Raw genomic sequence first — 23,407 nt, 5'->3', positions numbered from 1 at the left:
TTGGAATGCATACATATTTTTATACAGTAGTGTAACACCAATTACCTAACAGATCTTGTTGAATGAGTGTGTTGGATCCAAACTCAATCCACTCCAATGTACTGCTAAAATTTCATAATGAGGTACTGAGTTGAACTGCATGTGACTGGCTGGGATGTTGCATAGATTTTTTTTTAATGTTTCTATATTTTCTCTTTGCCCTTTTCCTACATGCTAACTGGAAATTTTCATGAAAAATTCATCTTTCAATGTTATGCTTGTCCCCCACAGCAGGGAGTTTTCCTGTAGTTTGCATATCTGTCCATGGAGAGATCAGGGAGGATAATACTTGGGGGCTAACAGGGAAATTCCAGCATAAAATCTGGATGAAAAATTCTGCTGTTTGTATTTCCACATGTAGTTCACCCAGGTAAATTGTATTTACAGGAGTTTTGTGCATGTGTGAATAGGGCTCATGTTGACTTTGTACCTGAAGCTGCATGTTGGTCTGAGTGAGCTCTTCTGCTTTCTTCTCTAACGACATCACCCAAACTTTTCTCTTCTGTCTGCATCTTGTTGCTGCCGCTCTGTTTCGCTCAAGGAACTTCCGCCGGCGTTCATCCGGGTCCTCGTCCACCACTCGCCTGCGCCGTCCTCCACTTGGAGGTGGAGACTGCATTGTCTGCGTTGGCTGCATCTGCTGGGTTGCCGGTGACATCTGAAAGAAAGATGAATTATAAGCGTCACAGATCTTTCTGACGAGTGTTATCCAAACCAGACCTGTAATGGTTCTGACACACCTGTAATCCATCCAGCCACCTGTCTGATGTCACAGCTCCACTCAGAACAAACATCTACAAACCTCCTGCAGCTTTTTCTACGTCTGGCAGCTTCCCCAAAAACAACATCTGGTTGTGCCACGTGCCCCATGAGCAGGGCCGTGGGCGTCAGCAGCGGTGGAGTGAGTGAGTGACTGGGCCGATTCACCAGCCTGCCCACCTTGTTAAAGAGGTGTCAGGAGGCAGTTTTCCACCGCCCACTTCCACTCAGACTAACACCATCAGACGCAGTCAAAAGAGCCGTTTCTAAAGCTGTATGTGCTCTGACAGATCTTGACATTTTCTTGGCAAGGTCAAGCGTTTTAAGTCTTCAGATCATTACCATTTTCATGAGAACCATGGAAAATACAAGCTGCATAAATGGCCGCCATGCATACAGAGGACGTTGTTTTAATGCTTTCATGATACATTTGGAACATACAGTGAATTGATGTCCTTCAACAGAAATGCCTGAGATTACAGAGAGAGTAAGACAATGCAAGGACAAAGTGTCTCACTTGGGTTATTTTCAGACTTTCTTTTAAATTTTACTAAATATAGTCATAGCTAAGATGTTCCAGGACTTTACACAAAGGCTGTCTCTTCATCTTCAGTATTTATAAAACTTTTTCAGCACATTGTGACCACCTAATGGCCAGCCAGACAGTCCTGAGCATCTTGTATAATGGCTGCTTTATGGCCTCTTGGTGACCCTTTCCCTCCATGGCAAGCATCCAAGAGTGACCCAAAGCTGACCAGCCTCAAAGGAAAAAAATTACCTTTGAGACGGTTGCCAGGAAACTACTTGGCATTATGACTGCAGCGAAGGAAAATGTATTTGTCTGTTGACTTACTTGAAGCATCATTTGGGCTTTACATCTATACTAAACCACTAATTGCTGACTTGAAAACCGCTCATAGTGCTGCCCCGTTTTCGTCATGGTGCCTATACAGACCTTTAAGTTTTAATGTGAAGTGTGGTTAATGTGTTATTGAACCTGTGGCTCTGCCTAAAAGCTTTGTCTCTGCAGGGAATATCCTTTGCTTACATGTGAAGAAGAGTGCATCGGAGGGTGCGGTGAGGTCTGGTGTGGGTGCCCGGGATGGAGGTGGGGATTGTGGGAGTTGTGATGGGGGTTGTGTCCCTGCGGGTGATGGTGTCCACTCTGGCCGTGCGCCTGGCCGTGGTGGTGCTGATGGCCGCCGTGGTGCTGGTACGCATGAGGAGGGGCTTGCAGGTGCTGGTGCGGGTGCGAGTGCATGTGATGGTGGGCGCCTTGCTCCTGCCGTGATGTCATCATCTCCATCATATGGCCCATGGAGTTCATATTGCCGTTGGCGATGGAGCCCGGGTGGTGTGAAAGTGCAGCCTTCAGCCTCTGAGAAACAGATGGAAAACACAATATGTTTAACATAATTTTCTAGAAATATTTAAGGAAAACATTTGTGCATGCTCTCATCTATCAATGTGCTGATTATCAACAGTTCCAGAGCGGCTCATGTGCTGACTGCTGGATGATGAACGGCTCCATAAATCCAGATGTCAGGAGAACAAATCAAAGCCACTTAGCCTGTCCTCTGTCTCTCCTTCAGTCTTGTCATTCTCCTGCTTTACCTTCCTTGATTGCCATCCCACCAGTCCCTCCTCTTCATATTCCTAATAGCCTCTCTCTATTTTATGCAAGTGTGTATATGCGAACCTCAGACTGCTGCTTTACTGCAGGTTTGTTGCTTTAACCATGTGGTCTACTTAGCCCTGCCTGAGCTGCAGTCTGTGAGCGGCCTCAGAGGGAGACCAGAGAGAGCCTCTCTCAAGGTGTGCTTGTTTTTCCTTGTGTTTACTGAATGCTCCTCTCTTTAAGGGAGTGTTTTTCTTGGCTTCGCTTAAAGACAACCACAAGACCTGAAAAAATTCTAATCCAAATATATAAGTGCCAAAACACGTCCTCAGGGCTTCACCTGCTGTACACAAACCCAGACAAAATAAAGAAAATCATGTCTGAGCCTTTTCATGAATCATTAACATTTAACCGCTTTATGAATAAGCTGCATGGAGAGTGCTGAGTCTGCTGAACTTTGATTTTAACACATCCATTAACAACTGTCAATGCAAAGTATGCTTTTATTAACATCAATAAATACTAAAGACAAGTGTTAAAACGCACCAGCTCATCTACCTGCAACTTTTAAGCAACAAAACTCAAACAAAGGCGATCATTTCAACAGTCCTGTTATGAATTCCTCAAAGTTTTCTTTTCTCCTTCCCAGTGCTCTCTCTCCTCTCTCTGCTCCCTTCCCCCTTCTCCCAGCTGCTGTCAGTGAGTCCACGCTGCATCCAGGGCTCCATATCTTTTAACAACCTTCACATTCATGATTCCCATCGGGAATGGCATCCAGCTGGTCTGGATCGCTGTGCTACAACACAACCAGAGCACAACACCGGCCCCTGCGCTCCTCTCTCACACTCTTCATGAGTGGAAAAATTTTACCAGCATGGAGGAATAAACCATTTCTGACAAAAACCCTTCTGGTTTGTATTATATTTACAAATTGCTTCTATGTATTTGTCTGAAGATTTCCGTGTACTCTGTACTTGGGTTTCCAAACACAGTGCGTGTGATAGAGAGGAGTGCACATGAAACCAGCATGGGGAAATTATGACCTTGCCAAGCCTGTTTCGACTGAGTATAGTTTCTGCTTGTCAATCTGAAGGATGCCTGACATAGAGAAACAGAGCTACACAATTTACATTTTTTTCAGTTTTCAATAACTATGAATATTTTTACTGTTTTTCTGTCAATGTTTATCTTTGTCTGACCCCTGAATTTGTCTTCACCAAATCCATAGCAAATCTAATATTAGGGGCCACAGGTTTAGTCTCTTTAACCAGAAAGAAAAGGGTTAAAATACCATAAAGTCTACACTCTCACAGGCCTGCAGCTGTCCACAGCATCTCAGACGCACTGAGGGGAGCGCATAACACTGACTGTAATATATTCCCTCTGTCAACAATAAAAGTTACAGTCCCTATTTGCTTTACAATTCAAACTTGTATAACTACCTGGACATGATATAAATATAACAGAAATAACAAACAGCTAGTTGACATGCTCCTGAAACAGAAAATGTATTTAAACAAGCTTACAGATATCAATCATAGTCTCCGATGTTGACAAGGACGTCTTCCATGTATCACAGGATGAATTCAGCGGCTGACAGCCCTGACTAAACACCTTCCCTTCAGCCTTCAGCCTGTCACTCAGCACCACAGAGGTGAGGCCCACCTCTCTTGTAAAAGAGGAAACCAATCAGGGTTTGACAATCTCCTGACACTTAGTCACACAGCCGGCAATCACCTGAATGGACAGGAGCCAGAGGAATCTTCTGGCAGCACTTCTGTGCTGGGTTTTTTAAAAGCTGTAGTAAAGATGTCTGTGTGTGGGTTAAGATGCTCATCTGAGGCTGCCTGAGCCGCTGCCAAGCAGGCGCCAGGGGAGAAGGACAGAGAGGGTAAAAGGGAGGTGAAGGGGGACAGAGAGAGACAGAGAGAGAGTGAGAGAGAGAGAAGGGGTGGGGGGAGATTAGATGGCTTCTAGTGTCTCCAACCCACACACACCATCAGCCCAAGACAGCTAACGCTCATTTATCAGTGTCTCTGAGAGCTTTCCAGCTGGCGGTGCAGCGCTATCTGTTTATTAATTGAATTAGCCTGCATCCGAAGAGGCCCAGGAGTGTCAGAGTACAGAGGCAGGTCAAAGAGCTGAGGGGCCTCTTCAAACACTGTGGTCGGGAGGATTATAAACAGGAGACAGGAAAACAAAAGAAAGCCATACGAGACCATGCAGAATGAGAGAATTTGATTTAAAAAATGTGAAAATAAGGATATAGAATCAACTCCAGGTGAAATACATATCAGAAAACTGGCTTCACAATACATTTTTACATTTATTCTTGGGCTTTTTGTGTATTTATTCAGAGAGGAGGACAGTGGAAGGAGTCAGGACCAGGGATGAGAGACAAGCAGGAAAGTGACTGCAGGCCAGACTTGAACCTAGGCCACCCATGTACAGGGGGCAGGACCTAACTGCTAGGCCATCCACTCTCCTCACAATACGATTTTATCCAAATGATTACAGTTTTCCTAGTTTTATAAAGACACAAAATTTAAGTCAATTTTCTGAAAATTCAAATGCAAAAATTTACATTTCCCCTTTATGTTTTGAATTTGAGTTTCAATTCTCAATTTTGAGGTTGTATAGTGACTTAAAAACAATATTTTTCTTTTAAAAGATTCACTTTTTCAGAAGTCTAAAGCAGGCTGTGATCTCTGCTGGGTGAAAAAAAGGAGTGTTGTTGTACACATTTTTGCTGAACATATTAAAATAGTTTTTGTTTTGATTTCAGTTAATATGCGATACGTCGCAACATGGTACAACATGTGACAATTTGATCCAAAACGTCAAGATATGATACAATATGACACTACACAATGCAATGCATTATGACATGATTGGAATAATACATTATATTGTAATCTATCACATGATACCATACGATAGATTACAATATGATGCAATAGGCTACACTATGCTACAACATGATACCTCATGATACAATATGACAGTGATTTTAACCTTTTTTGCATAAGGCACAGCTGAGATTGAGCCAGAATTCAAGGCACATCATATCAATTTCCATCCAAAAAAGCTTCTTTAATACATGTCACAGTTTCTTCATCTGTTGTTTAGTTTCAGTGACAACATATGATTGTACAAATTCCCACAGCACACCTACACTTGCCTCAACATACACCAGTTTGCCTTTTCACTCCATTTGAGAACCACTGTGATATAATAGATCTTGATACGATACAATGACTCAATGCGATACAACATGATGAAACACGATAAGCTATGATATTATACGATACGATATGAAACAACAGGGGTTTCCCAAACTTTTCAGCCTGTGACTTCCAAAATGACAGTGTCAGAGACCGAGGACCCCCGCCTTCCCTGGAGGTGGTTGAACAATACGATCAACATTGTAGAAGATGTCATGTACAAATTTTCATTTTTTGGTGGATTTTTGTACAATTCTAACATTTAAGCACAAATCTCACTTAATATCTATGTTTTCATTTTTGGAATGTCCCCTTGCAGGACTAATAAAGGAATAGCTTATCTTATCTTATTTTAAACAGAACTCATATTTTTTACAATAATGGATACAAAACTTCCTCTTTAAACCCTATTAGTTTTTCTTTGTGTTTTTTTTTTTTTTTTTGGAAAGCATCCCGCAACCCCCTTACAGTGTCTCATGATCCCTCTGGGGGTCTTGACCAGGGCCATTTCTAGCTTTGTCAGGGCCCTATGCAAGATGCTGTCTGGGGACCCTTAGTTTGCTACACTACGATGGAGAGATTCCTGACACAATCTATAACACTTCATGAGCTAAACAGGCTACAGTCATGATAACCTCTCATATCAAATTATCAGTTTATTATTCTCTTATTAAATAACTAGTGTTATTTATTTAAGGCCTATAAAATACACACTAAACGTAATAAATTAATCTTAAGTGATGTCAAAGTAGTGTTAGGTGACAAATATCTGAGAAATAACTTTCACTGGACAATGGCATAGCAGACACCTGCACAATAACACCTTCAGCCCTTATCATTGTGGCTTATTCCATTATGACATTTATTTTTAAGCATATAAGGGACAAAGATAGGTCATTTTAATTCTCTTCAGATGAGAATGCACATTCAGCTTTGGGACCTCTAGTGACTTGTGGGGCCCTATGCATTTGCATAGTCTGCATATAGCAAGAAACGGCCCTGGTCCCAACGCCCAGTTTGGGAACCACTGAGGTACAATATGATACGATATGACACGATACGACACAATACATTTTACCCTCTCCTTGGTGCAATTTGTCTTTGACTCCAGGTGCTGCACACATACAGCTGTCACAGTAATAAACCGTACAGTAGGCAACAACAACCCACATACATTAACAGCAGAAAGCAGCACAGGAGTCTGACTCGCGTTCAGGGCTGCACGATCAGAAGTTCTGTTGCCAGTTATCATTAATGTCTTGACTAAAAAATGAACCGAAAAAAATCTATACTGTTGTATTGAGAAAGCTTATCTGACGCAAAACCTATCCCAAATAAAGATTAAAGAAATCATGTCAAATATAGCCATAAAAATGAAAAATATAGATGGAAAATACAACAGCCAAGCCAGCATTTTGAAACAAACACAAAATCAAGCAGCACACTCACCAAAAAGAAACTCCTCACTGTAATACAAACTTATCCTTGAAGCTACTTCTGCCCAGGCCTCAGCTACCGCTCCATCTGGAGCTGACTCTCCATCTCAGTTAAACCCTTCTCAGCCAAATCTTAAGTCTTTGTATCCAGAACCACAGTGACGCAACTATGGGACGTTAGTAGAGCGATGATGAGCAGGCTGTGATTCTCAAACACCTTCATCAGCTCCCTAATGACTCTTTAACACATGGTTGTATTTCCCCAGACTGTGCTAAGCACAAGAACTTAACCACCATGTGCACTTTCCTCTAATAACACACACACACATACATATAGATTTCTCCTGCAGCAACATGGCCGCTGCAGAAAACAGTCATTAAATCGGTGCAGGTGTTAGCCTGTGGTTGTTGAAGAGATGGCACACTGTCTGTCTGCCTGGCTGTTGTTAGAAAGAAGAGAAAAAAAAACAGACAGGCATATTAAGAGGATGATATGTACATGTCAATATAAATACATCATCTTTCAGGATAAATCTTTAAACTATATGTGATCACATCTTTCTGACACTCCTTTTCATGTATTCTGTGAGTGTACTTTAAAGTAGTAAGCCTATTGATTTTCCATTGTTAAAACACCTCTCTGATGCAGCCTCCTTTCGCCCAGAGGAGAGCTATCTCCTCTCAGACCTTTGCCCCCGACCTCTCCCCTCCCTCTCCTCTCTTTTAAAGCGTCTCTCATTTATGTGGTTTTAGGGATGCCAGGTGATCACCCATTAATGATATTTATTAATGGCTGCTTCCTCTCCGACACAAGCGGGGGTCTGAGTGATGCTCCTGTGAGTGCTCTGGGCACATCCTGACAACACACTCAGGTTTCTCCTCACCAGATGACTTCATATCTATTAACCCCTGGGAGGAGGAAGCAGGAGCAGGGAGCAGGTACAAAAGAGAGAGACCACACCCGCCCCAGGATTGGTAAATCAAACCCACTGAGGTCAGGGTGAGCACTTTTATTCCCCTTAAAAGTGGACCGAGTACTATCAGAGGACCTGTGGCCCTCTGGCGCCTTACAGCAGGTTAGAAAGATTTAACCAGAGTGTGGAGTCAAAGTTTAAGTGCAAAAAGATCACGTTTTAAAAGGAGATCCTCTGCTTCACATAAAAGAAAGGACAGAGACACATTTAGCTTCAGTCTAAGGCTGTCAGTCCTTTGTTAACTCCACCAACGTAACCTAAACTAAGGATAATATTGTCAGTTTTTTTCACCATGAAGCAGCTTGGAATATGTGTTTCTGGAATTAGAGCGATAAAACAGGACTAATATTGCATATCAAGAAATAATTGCAGAAGTTGGCTGACGAGGAAAGCAGCAAATATTTCATATATGGACAATTGAACAACCGAACGAGCTAAGCTAAGCTAACTCTTTTAGCCATTCAAATGGTTTTTTTTGTATGTTAAATAACCTGTTTTTTATCTACCAAAATGATCTTACAGCACTTCATATCCACTGATAAATCCAGATAAATATAAGTGGTTAATCTGACTCTATTAATCTGAATCTATCTACCAAGGTAATAACAGTCTCTCCAAAATCTACCGCAAAATTTCAGTGTTTTTACAGCATACACTGGGCACATTCCAGATGAAAATATTATGGAGGGGAGGAGTTTTACAGGCAGGTTGGACACCACGGAGATTCTCATAGGTTTAAATGGGCTTCCGGTCGACTTACCTCCGTAACCATATGTGGAAACAAGGGGTGGAGGACAGATGGTTAAAAAGTGCAGCTCTGTTTAATTGACTGTTGGCTGCAGTGGGTGCACAGTCTTTCCTCTTTAGGGATCCAGCTTTGTCTGTGGCGCCCTCTCTCAATGGCAAGGTTAAGCTCACTCAGACTGTACACAGCCAATCGTTTTCTCAGTCGTCATCAGTCACAATGCTTAAGACTATCTAGTAGTCTTAGCCTAGTCTTATCTGTCTTTCTACATATATAAAGTAAAAATATTCAAAGGATAAAATAGAGAAGGCATACAGAACTGTGCCAGTGTTACTTTTGACAGCTATTTTGAATTAACTCCTAGCCTTTAGATTTAAATGCCTTTTTAAAAGTCACATTTTCATCTGTTTCACTCTCAGAAGTTTTAGTTGATAAAACCTAAAACATTTTAGTCAAGCTGTAGTTGATAAAAGTCCTTACAGTTTAGTCTTCACTTCAAGTCAATACAGTTATTTTGTTTGATAATTCTATTAGCCATACTGTAAAATTACATTAAATGTAAAAAAAAAAAAAAAAACCCTGAAAAAGAAAAAATCTTTTAGTTGTCTTTCTCATTGAAAAAATGTAGTAAACAAACATTTTAGTCACAGGTAACATTGGCCAAGGTTTAATGTCAAACCTGTAGATGCTGCAGCGAAGACCAGCCACAACCTCCAATGTAGAATAGCAGTAAATGCCTGAGTGAAAAAAAAGCTGCTCCTCAAGTGTCCACTTGAGACTTGTTGCAGATGCACAGGAGGGCTTATACATTCCCCATACCAATGTTTTCTCTCAACCCCAAAGTTGGGGGTTTGATCCCCAGCTCCTGCATTTACATCATCCTTGAGCGTGATACTCAAATTTCTCCAGTGGGGAGTGAATGTGTATGCATGTGTATAATTGAGATTAGTTCATACTGATAATCACTCTACATAGTGGCAGTGTTTAATGTAGTGAAGTGAATGGGTAAGTATGACCTGTGGTGCAACGCACTTTGACTAGTTAGATGACTAGAACAGCTATACATGCTCAACAAATAAACATGTTTACCTTGGCTTGATCACAACACATTTTTGGTCTGAATAGATCATATTTTTGGGCATGTACTGTTATAGGGGTGTGTATTTTTTTATAAGTTATCTGCTTTAGTTTTAAGAAGGATATGAGTTATGCTTAATAAAGGGCATGGCTGATATGACTGCAAGCCAGCACATTGTAGTTGTTTGTTAGGAGGCTTAAGACCTTGAGAAATAAGCCCCACCTCCTCGTCTGTTTCTAGGCAGGTTTAAAGTTAGCAGTGTTTTCAATATGGTGACCACTGAAGCCCTGCAAAAGCTCCCTTCAGTAACAGAATAGCTGATGTCATTCAGGCTTTGTCCAATATTTTCTACAGTCTGAAGAAACCAACAAACAAAAAAAGACTGTTTGACCAAAACCCTCCCCAGCAATACAAATAAACAAATATAATCTAAAGTATATGTTCTATTATCTCTGTAAATAGGGAGCTAGACCTGTGCCTTGGCTAATGTTAAGTTTTATATTTTACATACTCTCTTTGCAAAGAAAATTATATACATAACATTCTATGTTTGTAATTGTCCTGGCTGTGTTTCTGTGGGTCTGGAGCCCCTCACTCACTCTCTAAACCCAACATGGGTTCACCATCTTCAGTTGAAAGCACGAGTTTGGCTCTGCTGTGTTGCCAAGCACTCAGAGGATCTAATTCCATCCTCCCCATCTCCACCACCACCACCTCTACCCACCAGCGCCTGTCTGCTAAACCCACTCTGTGCCCTAAAACTCCACACCCCCATTAGTCCAATTTTATTAGATTTCCCTCTCGCCCAGAGAGGCAGTAACATCCCCCCCTTCTCGCTCCTCTCTCTCACACACCTCTCCCCTGTTCCTCCACCCCCTCTACCCTCTGCTTGCCAAGAGCCGGGGACTGTTAAACTGATTTCCTCTGGGAACGCCGAGGCAGACAGTCTGATGGGAGCTCTGGGCTGTAATGTCGCCCCCTCTCTTTTCTCTTTCGAGTTCTGGGCCAAGCCGATCAGAGCCGGGTCGAACAGAGCCTCCCTGTGGTTCCAGACGCAGACAGAGATGCACATAGAGCATCTGTGCTGTCAGGACCCAACACTTTGGTGGTGCTTTGGAGCAACAGTGGAGGTGTGGGTGCAGTGAGACACACTCACTGAGGAGCATGCTCCAAAAGCATGCGCTCATACCCTTGGCAGCTTCTCCACCCTGTCAAGTTAATGGATGGGCCTCTGACTCCAGTCTGTACTGTATATCCCCACTGTTCCTTCTATTGTAAAGTCCAGCTCTGGAGCAGCCTACATAGTTATCACTACATACACTACCGACACTATCTTAAATACACAGAAAGTCTCGAGAGTAGAAAGACAAGCAGAACAGGAACACAACAACTAACCCTGATAAATATCCTACTATTGTGGGATCAAAAGCATCAGGCATTTTATCTCATGTCATTGTCCATTTTGGCAGCTATTTTAAATTCAGTCTTTAGATTGGAATATCTTTTGGTTTGAGTCATATTTACTGTATATCATTTTTGATGCCATGCCATACCATGCCATTCCATGCCATGCCATGCCATGCCATTCCATACCATACCATACCAAACCAAACCTTACCATGACATACCACACCAAACCAAACCTTACCATGAAATACCATACCAAACCAAACCTTACCATACCATACCATACCATACCATACCATACCATACCATACCATACCATGCCATACTTAACCATACCAAACCATACCATACCAATCTATACCATACCAAACCATACCATACCATACCATACCATACCAAACCAAACCTTACCATACCTTACCTTACCATACCATACCATACCATACCATACCATACTTAACCATGCCAAACCAAACCATACCATACTTAATACCATACCAAACCTTACCATACCTTACCATACCATACCATACCATACCAAACTGTACCATACCATACCATACCATACCAAACTATAACATACGATACCATACCAAACCTTACCATACCATACCAAACTATACCATACCATACCATACCAAACTATACCATACCATACCAATACCATACCATACCATACTTAACCATACCAAACCATACCATACCAATCTATACCATACCATACCGTACTATACCATACCATACCATACCATACCATACCAAACCATACCAAACCAAACCTTACCATACCTTACCTTACCATACCATACCATACCATACTTAACCATGCCATACCATACCATACAATACTTAATACCATACCAAACCTTACCATACCATACCATACCATACCATACCAAACCTTACCATACCATACCATACCATACCATACTTAACCATACCAAACCATACCATACCAATCTATACCATACCGTACCGTACCGTACCATACCATACCATACCATACCATACCATACCAAACCAAACCTGACCATACCTTACCTTACCATACCATACCATACCATACCATACTTAACCATGCCATACCATACCAAACCATACCAAACCTTACCATACCTTACCATACCATACCATACCAAACCAAACTGTACCATACCATACCATACCAAACCATACCATACGATACCATACCAAACCTTACCATACCATACCATACCATACCAAACTATACCATACCATACCATACCATACCAAACTATACCATACCATACCAATACCATACCATACCATACCATACTTAACCATACCAAACCAAACCATACCAAACTATACCAAACCAAAACCTTACCAAATCAAACCTTACCATAACATACCAAACTATACCATACCATACCATACCAAACCATACATACCAAACCTTACCTTACCATACCAGACCATACCATACCATACCATACCATACCATACCATACCATACCAAACCAAACCATACCATACCATACCAAACCTTACCATACCAAACCAAACCTTGCCATACCAAACCTTACCATACCAAACTATATCATACCATACCATACCAAACCTTACCATACCATACCAAACCTTACCATACCATACCATACCATACCATACCAAACCAAACCAAACCTTACCATACCATACCAAACCTTACCATGCTATACCATACCATACCATACCATACCATACCATACCATACGATACCATACCAAACCTTACCATACCACACCATACCATACGATACCATACCATACCATACCATACCATACCATACCATACCAAACCATTCCATACCAAACCTTACCATACCATACCAAACTATACCATACTATACTATACCATGCCATATTATACCATACCATACCATACCAAACCTTACCATACCATACCAAACCAAAACCATACCAAACTATACCATACCATACTATACCATACCATACCATACCAAACTATACAGTACCACACCAAACCATACCGTACCACTTTTTGTCATGAGTTTTTGATAACATGTTACATTTTTATCACACATGGGTGCATGAGAGTCATTCCTCACTGAATCCTCCTCATCACTATTGTAGCACGGCAGCGAAATTTCACGGTACATATAAACACAAAAATGCATTGCAAGACCAGTCTTGGTATAAGGAAGATATCCTTTAACACTGTTTTGATTTTTCAGGGACAAATTTTTCTCCTGGTCTTTAATTTTTGTGGATTTTCTCAGAAAGTACAGCGCTTCCTGCTTTTTAGCACAGCAAAAAAATACTTGCCTTTAATCAGAACACTATTTCTCTTTCTACATTTTATCTGATTCTTGGAAGTGATTAATTTTTTTTTTAACCTTAACACAGAAGATTCAATCTAGTCTCCTCCATCAGCTGCGCACTGATATGCAACTGATGGAGGAGACAGGAGAGTCTTCAGGCTGACGTTTCCGTATTAAAACTTTAAGAAAAAAGATAAAGTCTCAATCATTTCCAAAGAGCAGATATATAGGAAAATAGAAATATCATTCTGAAAAGGCTCCAGTTGCGCTTATGAGTAGTGCCATACTTTTTGAGAAAATCCATGAGAAATTAAAGGTTGTAGGAGCTGAATTTGTCAGTGGGAAATTAACTATTCTCAGCAGATATCTACGTTATAACAAGACCAACTTGCAAAGCATTTTTCTGTGTCAATTTGAGCTGTAATATTTCTCTGTCATGCTATGATGGTGATTGCTGTGATTATCATGATGATCGATGTAAAAAGGTAAAGGTAGGCTAATCATTTCCAAAATTAACAGCATGGCATGCTAGGTGGCACTGATAGCCCTCCAAACAAGAACAATGTGTCCCCTTTTCTAAATCCAGCTGTCTGTGACTGAAGCTGAATCACAGTAAACTACATCAGACAGCTTGGGTCGAGCTGCCACGGCTTGGTTCAGAGTGCTGCGACACTCGCACTTGACAGCTGACTACAACCATAGTGCGCATGTGTGCGTTTTCAGAAACTGCTGTTTCCCCTGTTTACACGGAGACAGAGACAAGGGCGTTTTAAAAAACTTCCACTCTGGAGCCCGTTTCCAAATTGTTCTGTTTTCAGGCACCAAAACAACGCTCACTTGTAAATGGACGGCCAAAACACTGCAAAAGTTTTGCATTTTCACCTGAAAATGTTGTCGTGTGAACAGGGCCTAAAAGTGATAGGGCTTTGCCCCCAAACTCTGGAACAACCTGCCAGATGAGATCAATATGATACATATGTGAGATGATACTTAATAGATACAATATGATAAGGGGTATGATCTAAATTATGACACAATACATGATATAAAGCCTGATACTTGGCCAAAGATAGCATTAAAACCATGACACAGCATTCAACAATAACTGATTTGACATTATTTAATCATAAAATGACAGATCACAGTATCTGATTGACTAAAGAATATAAAATGCCTTAAAAAGGTATAGGGCTGCACAAATGAATTTGCTAATTTAAAACTGGCAGTATTTAGTTTTTTACATCAAATCAAAGCACCCGCTTATTGTCCCACCCCTAATGCTAAGACAGCATACAGTGTTGAGATTCCTCTCGTGCCTAATCATGTCAAAATTCCAGAGTAGACAATAAAAGTAAGCTGAACGTATTTGGCTTAAAAGATTTTGCCGTGACTTAACCGATCAACATCAGCCAATTTAACAGACTAAAAAAATCTCTGAACCAGCAGACTTTTTCTGACCACACCTCCAGTGTTTGAGTGGTTGTTTTGAAGTCCAGAGAGTATCTCTGTCACTGCTGAGGCTCCAGGGGGGCTCAGGGTGGCTGGACCAGTCCAGTCTGGCCCGTGTGGTATTGGCAGCTGGTTTACCCAAGCTTGGCTGGACTGGAGCCCTGTCCTATTGACGGGCCCTGAACCATGACCAAATGGCCTTCACATACACGTCCCATCAGCACAGCTAAAACAACATGCAGCCATCCAAAGACAAACAGATGCGATACTATGCGCCACAACTGTTACCCTTGTCTGTAATCCCACCCACACACGGTCACACAGACATGCCCAGGGTCTGTCAGAAATATGCCAGTATATACCGACCTTTAAGACCCACTTTGATCTTTTAGCTGCAAAAATTTCTGGCTTGCTGTCAACATTAAAATGACCTAATCTAGTTAAATTAAGTAAGTGGGATATCTTCATTTCAACCATTAGTTACCTAAGGAGTAGCAATGAGTACAGTTACTCTTATAGTTGCTGTTGAGGTCATTACACAACTTACTTTCCACTTCTTTTTGTGTTGATATTAGAACGTTATCAAAAATGGTGGCTGAATATATACTCCCATTGAGTTTTGTGGAAGGAAAAGGCTTAACAACAAATGTGAGTACACATCACCATCACTATCACAGCACAAACCGCTAGGAGTGAAAAAGATGTACAAGAAAATTGAAGAGGAGTTTTTTTAAAGTAAAAAAAAAAATCTAATTTATAAACTCCATCACTTGTTTATAAGGGAATAAAAGGATTCAGTTATTGATCTAAAACACCCATCACTATACAGGAGTACGTCTTCGTTTTACTTCCGATACCTGTGAAATGTAAATTTAATGTGAACCTCTGTCACATACAGAGCATATGACGCAAGTTCCACCCCAGCTCCTCTTTTATTCAGCTTCTGACTGAATCAATGTCATTACGTTGCCACTGATGCTTGCTGTATATAAATATTTATATAAATATTTATACCTGCAAATTATGTGTTTCTTGACAATGTGGTTTTGACTAAGTAGCTTCTTTTTTCTTTCCCCTTCTGTTTGGCGATAGATAGAACTGGTTTAGATGTTGCTGTAGCAGCACATAAGCCTATAATTCAGTAAATCACAGTATCAATAAGGGATGCACAGTGGTGCAGTGGTTACTACTGTTGCCTCACAGCAAGAGAGTTCCAGGTTCAGATTGCAGTAAGACAGGGCCTTTCTGTGTCGCTTTCATTTGGGGCTTCTATCTAGGTACGCCAGCTTCCTTCCACAGACCAAAGTTATGCTTGTCAGGCTGATTGGTGGCTCTAAATTGACAGCAGGTATGAGCAAGAGAATGAACATTTGTCTATCTGTATATGTCAGGCCTGTGATTGATAGGTGACCAGTCCAGGGTATTTCTCATCCAATGACAGCTGGGATTGGCTCCAGACCCCTGCAACCCCTGAAAAGGATAAGCTCTGCAATAACCGTTGCCAATATGTGGACTTTTTCAAGACAACTCCGTGGAAAATTAAAACAAAAGTAATTTAACTAGGGATGTGTGATATTATTGTCATGATATTCATATCAGCAGATACCAGCTAAAATGTGAATTATTAGTATTGGAAGATATGAACATTTCTGCCGTTATTCACAACAGATATTATGGCTATAAATATCTGCTTATATCAGCATACCATACCATACCATACCAAACCATACCATACCATATCACTGTTTGTCATGTGTTTTTGATAACATGTTACATTTTTATCACACAAGGGTGCATGAGAGTCATTCATCACTGAATCTTCCTCATCACTATTGTAGCACGGCAGTGAAATTTCAAGACATATAAACACAAAAATGCATTGCAAGACCAGTCTTGGTATAAGGAAGATATCCTTTAACACTGTTTTGATTTTTCAGGGACAAATTTTTCTCCTAGTCTTTAATTTTTGTGGATTTTCTCAGAAAGTGCAGCGCTTCCTGCTTTTTAGCACAGCTGTAAATATTGGCCTTATGAACCAAAAAGTGAGTGAAGTTTTAGACTGGACCAACAGACAAACATCAGCTGAATTCTTCTTCTTCATTCATCATCATTTATTTAACTTTAAAAAATGCTTTAAGGGTGGAAATTTGTTTATTTATTCATCCTCAAACTTAAAATTGTCTGCTTTAGTGACTGAAGTTTAGGTCTGAAGTGCACTTAAATATCAGCATCAGTATCGGTATTGGCAGGAATGAATTTGTAAATATCGGCATATGGGGTATCGACAAAATGCCAATATCTTGCATCCCCAAACTTAATGCTTCATGAGTAAACTGAAAACTATAGGATTTGCATTTGTGTTTATCCCTCTTTTTTACTTGCTCCATACCTGGGGTCTGAGACCCACTGTCTGCTCTGCTTTTTTGGAAAAAACACTACTACATAGTTACTAAAAGTTTTTAGATAAGAGAACATGTGCAGGGCCTATTTTCTTTAAGTTTTATTAATGAAACATTTAAAATTGACGTCAATCTTTCGACAGCAACATGTCACTTTTTTATCCTTCAGGGGCTTCACGGAAAAAAGGTTTGGGGACCACTGCCCTACCAAAAACATTAAGCATAGCTACTGACACTAAAACTACTCTTTGTGAAATCAAACAAATAAATAACTGCCTGCATAAAAAACCTCTACACCATAAGACTACTGATACATTTATAGACCTTTAGAGAATAAAACAAGTATCTCAAAACACATGACCATTTCATTTTTAACATACTATAACCTATTCTGTCTCTGTGGTTCAGACAAATCAAACATTTGGCATGACAGTGGAAAAAACATGAGAGGGGCCTCTCTGTGGTCTTATTTTTTCCCCAACACTGATAAACCAGCTCTTTACTCCTGCTGAAATTACTCATCTCAGTGGTGAGAGAGGAGACTTGTGGTCATCATCAAAAACTTTCCTTGCATCCAAGACACTGACCAAGCTCTCAGAGTAACTCTGAATCTTAGCTTATCTTGTCATGTCTCCTCGTGTGACAGCTGTATATCCCACATCGATGTGTTTACTTAACCAACCACACACATGTACACAGCAGATCTGTATCAGGTACAATGTGCAAACTTTAGCTCCACGGTTTGCTTTAGCACACAGATGTGTTTTGACTCCAGAGACAGTGATTGCCATCGGGTGCCAATGCACTGAAAGCAAGCAATCATGAGCAGCATATATGCTCCATATGCATGTATTCTAAAGCTGCAGTGAAGCAGGCTGCAGATTCAGCTGTGCTCTTAGCTCACTGTCCGCCTCCGATGACATCATACCCCGACAATGCCACCATTCATACAGATGTTGCTTACAAAACCTGCAGTAAGACTCCTATTGTGTGTGCTGCTCCTCCTCACAACAAGAGGTTTAGACAGAGGTGCTCCTCTAGGCAAATGAATGGAGCACGTAATAGTGTTGCCATGTACGCTAATGGTTTAAACTGCTTACAAATGACTTCATAGTGAAGTAATCGCTCCATCAATCATAGTGAAGCAGACTTAAAAATTGGCATGTGTGGCTGCTTCACAAGTTTTCTTTTCTTTGAATTTCCCAACTGAGAAAGCAACTTTGTCTTTTCTGTCTTTACGGCTGTTCAGGGCAAAACTTGATCTTTATGCCTCATAACTGCAATGCCTTTTACATTCTTGTTACTACACGGAAACATAAGCGTGTAGAGGGTTGTGTAAATGAAATGTAAAAAAGCTGCAGAAACACTTTGATTATTGGTCCTCCTGTGTCCTATGAAATGTTTCTTTAAGAGGCATGCAGTTTTTTTCCTCCTCAAGTAAAAAGGAGTACATTTAGAGCATGCCAGGAATTATGTCATCCACCCATCCAGTGCCAGCTCCGCAGCCAAGAGGGCTGCAGCGAAGGAACATATAGTATTGTTTACCTCATAAAAGACTCAGCACCTAGCCTGATGCTTAGTGACACATTTATTGTCCTTAGTAACAATGTAAACAATAGATAATTGGAAGATAATAAATAGCACATTTTCATACACGGGCCTCTCTGTGTGAAATTAGCAGGAGAGTGGGCTGAGTGGAGGCATGGCGTTGATTTAAAAGGGACATGAAAACAATGCAGAATTAAATCGATTTAAAAGGGTGACATGAGCTGAATCATGCCTGAAATTTGAATTGCAGAGAAGTATTTACAAGCCACTTGATAAGGGCTTGTTGGGCTTCCCTCTTGACAGATGAGAAGTGATAGTGAATATCTTTCATCATGCAAACAATGGAATCAAAACCATGAGATTGGGAGAGAGGGGTTTTCTGAGGGCAAGCTAGTACTCTTTTCGGAATCTGAAAAACAGGCATTTGACTTTTACAAGGATTTTTATTTAAAGAACATTTTATAGATGATAAACAAATCAATCTCTGAATCATCACATACAAAACCAGAAAATCTTGGCAGTGTCTGTATCTTTAGAGATCCTCCCCTCTGCCTGTACTTTGTTATCGCTCTGACAGAGACGTTTCTGGGTGTTAACCTTGAAAGTGCAGCTTTCAGCCAATAATAAAGTGCAGCCTGTTGGGGGCAGAGTCTATTAAAACATAGCGATCAGGTGCAAGATCATAACCTCCAATCCAAGAGGGAGCTAGTGCTGTTGATTAGAGTTGGAGCGTCCAGAACTGGACATTATGTTTTCAGTTTTGTACTGCTCAATTTGAGGTCACTTCTACTACAGAGAAAAAAAAACAACAGTCACATGAAAGTTCATATTAAGTCGTGGGAATATCAAAACAAGGAGATCAAATCAGCAGCTGGAGTGGAGAAGGTGCTTTCATAAAAGTTGCATGCCATAAAGTTGTTACCCAAATGAAACACACCACCAGTGTAGCAGCTGCCCCCCCCCCAGCTCAAGTTGTGGCACACTGGGCCCTGTGATCAATCAGTGTCCTACATGCCTAAAACGTATGCACGTATGCACACTGTCAGATTATATCATATATCACTTTAGATATCGGCAAATGCACAATATACCATCTGGTGTAGGTGGTTGCCAAGGGCACTCATTCATAAAGTCTGGGTCTTGACCCTCAGCTTGGTCGCCTGAGATTTTTTTGGCTGCCAAATGAGTTTTCAGAATTTCTCTGTTTTAGTCTTAAGGTGACATTTATGCCACCCTCTCCACCATAATAAAACACAGAACAAGGCTTTGCCAGCCAATGGATGGCAAAAGAGCTTAAGTGACGGTTATGGATGCTTGGATAATAAAAAAGAAATGCATTGTTCCAGACCAGACAGCCACTGAAGGCCAAAGGGGTCTAGCATGTGAAGAAAGCCTATGTTTCATTAGAAAAAAAGCCTATGACGGAGGTGAAGTGGCTTCTTTCACGCTTGTAAAACAGAAAGTCAAGATCAGACTGAGTTTGGAATTAATGTTATCCAAGGCAGCACCAGCCATCAGCTCAACCAACCAGCCAAGGATGGCACAGAAGTCAGACTGGATAAGGAATAACGTATGGAAAACAAAGTTGTTTAGTCATGATAGCTTATTTCTTGTAAAAGGTGGGTCACCAGAAAAAAGTTAGGGAAAAACTGGCCTAGGGTGCCACACACTCAAGGAGGCCTTTAACGAGCCCTGAACATTTTGACCGAAGCCCAAACAACAACCAGACAGTGTACTTCTCCCCTTGACTCAACCTCTCTTTGCCAAGGAGACACCTAAAAGATATTTATATTAAACATCTATTGGGACACCACTCCATAGACAGTGTTTGTTAAAACATATTACACAGTAGGCATCCTGGAGAGTGAATTACATAATTTGAGCTTGACAGGCAGCTGTTGTTCACCATCAGTGGAGCAAGTTGGTAAAATAAACTGTTGCTGAAGCTGGTGTAGAGATATAGTAATAATAGTAGATAATAGATAATAGTAAAGCAAGTAAACCACATTAATTGCTCTTTCTCCTTAAATGATGCTGATTGGTTCAGCCATTGTCTGGCTGAGAACAAGCATTACAAATTGGAGCTTTGACAGACATGGAATCTGGCCAGTCCATTTGTTTTGCAAGTTTCAGGTACCGGTCTTCACAGCAGTTTATAAAACAGACTGAAAAAATGATGCCTTTTTATGAGCTAAAAAACAGACAAGATCATCAGATACAGGTTTCTCTTTCTTTTTTATTATTTTTAATGTCTGAAAATTCTGCCACATGATAGGTGTAAGATGAGGCCATTATGATACTCTGCTGAAGCAGCCTATGTTAAATGAGACTCAAGATGAGATTTTCAGACACAAAACACAAAAAATCAGCAGAGATAAAATGTATGGCTTTTTGGATAGAGGTGCCAGAATCAACCCAAACTGAAATGGTAGTTATCTGACCTTCTGCAGTGAAAAAGTAAGAATAAAGGCCTTTATGGAGGAAGTCTGAGGGCTTTTCAAACCAAATTCAACATTCTTTAAAGTCTTAATTGGATCTCGGGGCTCTTTTTATCCCTCTGTGCAGAGTGTACACAGATGTGCTGTGTATCTATGTACAGTTCATCCAGTTAGTTGTTTTAGGTTCCTTACTGTCTGCTTCAGTTTGAATATCAGAAGAGGATGACACAGAGTTGGAGCAGTCAGTGTGTTTATGAATACATTTGTGTGTATTTGCGTGTGTGTGCGACTGTTTGCGAGCCCCCATGGAGTACCGGCTCTGAGAGTTGATGTAATGCTTTGGCCAGCGTGCTGTGGAACTTGGCCTTGCCTCTGCACCGTTTCCTCTACGCTGTGAGGGTCAACTATCCCACAACCTCCAGCGCACAACACGCACCGTTCTATTCCCCAGACCACAACAGAGAAGAACACAACCACACCCGGCACCACAAGCACCCAGTCCTTCACGAGAAGAAAAACACTTGAACCAAAAACTAATAAAACACTCCGATCTCAGCAAAACCCTCCCAGACAACAAGCTGAAAGCAATAAGGGAAATACACAAGTCAGTAACTACACCACTGGGCTTTGCAGCACTTAAACGACAGCACTTAAGGAAAAAAACTCAGAGATAAAGGAGAGCAAAGATGGGCGCTGATGCAGATACAGTCTTTGGCCCAGCGAGCACAAACAGAGAGGTTAGAGCAAGATATGAGTCCCAAAGGGGTCTCAGCAGTCCTCCGGCTCATTAACTATTTACACCAGAAACAGGCCTCCCTACTGCTCTGGCCCACCGCAAAATCAATTAGCCTTCATTAGCCCCGTCTCTGAGCGTGCTTTCTTCGGCAGGGGAGGGTTAACCCTGCAGAAGAGGCCTCCAGTTACCCCATATTATCAAACAATCGCACACATATGGCTATACATGCATGAACACATGCAGAGGGGGAGAGGAATGTAGGCCGAGGAGAAGTCCTTTCATGCCACTCACAAACCAACTTCTCACTCACTCGCTGTTTGATGTCTCGGATTATCAATACCATCTCTCGCCTTTCAACTCCCCTGCTCACTCTGCCTGTCTATCTATTTCCTCCATGTCTATCAAAGTCCCACTCAATCCCCTCCTCTGCTCTCACAATGTAAACCCTGAGCAGAAAGAGCGCGTTCAGGGTCCATGCCTCGGGGGTGTGGGGTTACAGTGCGGAGATTTCCCATTGGCGGAAAGTCAACATGGTTGGGGTAATGCGATTAGAGCCGGATTGAGTACGTCGCAGGGGACACATGGGCCTGATCATGGCCCAGTTATCCGATAGCGAGGCCGTATTTATCGACTTGGCCCGGGCGCGGATATTAGAGACATTAGAGACGACGTCTATGCTTATGAAACCCTCACTGGAGATCGCACCCCGATAACACAATTAGTCTCTCACTTTCTGTCCACAATCGAGGAATTCCATCAGTTGCGTTCAGACATCAGGGAGCAGAATCTCAATGCATCCACATTTGGTTGCCATGCCGCGTGTCCGAACGTCCAACTAACCAGAAAGTTGCACGGTAGAGGGGCCTGTCGCTGTTTAGTGAGAGCCTATGTTTATGTGAGGACTAACAGAGCATTTACAATTCAATTACATAGAAAGGAGGAGGGAAAAAAAGGCTAAGATGTGTCTGGATGACGGCCAGAGGAGAGATAAGCCTAATACACTAATATTGTGTTACCCCAGCATGTTACCATAGGAACAGTTGAAGAGATTCAAAAGACTACAAAGACGATCAATCTTGAGAGAGCAGGAGGAAGAGGGAGAATTAAATGCCCTGGGAATGCTCCCGCTCTCCTCTATCAGAGCAATAACTCTTCTAATGACCTCTGCTACCTCCTCTGTCTCTCTCACCACATAAGATGTTTCTGTCCACTAAACTCAGCTATCAGTGAACCTCTCCAAACACAAAGAGCAGCCAACGCTTTTCATTACACG

At 41.3% G+C, this 23,407-nt stretch overlaps 1 protein-coding gene across 3 annotated transcripts in view; it reads right to left on the bottom strand.

Moving 5' to 3' along the window:
- The window catches only part of creb5b (cAMP responsive element binding protein 5b), a 76,890-nt gene that overhangs the window by 6,000 nt on the left and 47,483 nt on the right, over window positions 1-23,407 (bottom strand). For all 3 annotated transcript variants that reach the window (XM_041794037.1, XM_041794036.1, XM_041794035.1), the window contains exons 8-9: window positions 1,847-2,176; window positions 470-697 (exon numbers count right to left, since the gene is read on the bottom strand). In XM_041794037.1, the coding sequence (XP_041649971.1) occupies window positions 470-697; window positions 1,847-2,176 (558 nt within the window). The remainder of the gene's footprint in view (window positions 1-469; window positions 698-1,846; window positions 2,177-23,407) is intronic.

Source organism: Cheilinus undulatus, linkage group 8 (assembly GCF_018320785.1).
Source record: "Cheilinus undulatus linkage group 8, ASM1832078v1, whole genome shotgun sequence".
Classification (NCBI taxonomy): domain Eukaryota; kingdom Metazoa; phylum Chordata; class Actinopteri; order Labriformes; family Labridae; genus Cheilinus; species Cheilinus undulatus.
This window is presented reverse-complemented; position numbering and strand designations above follow the sequence as displayed.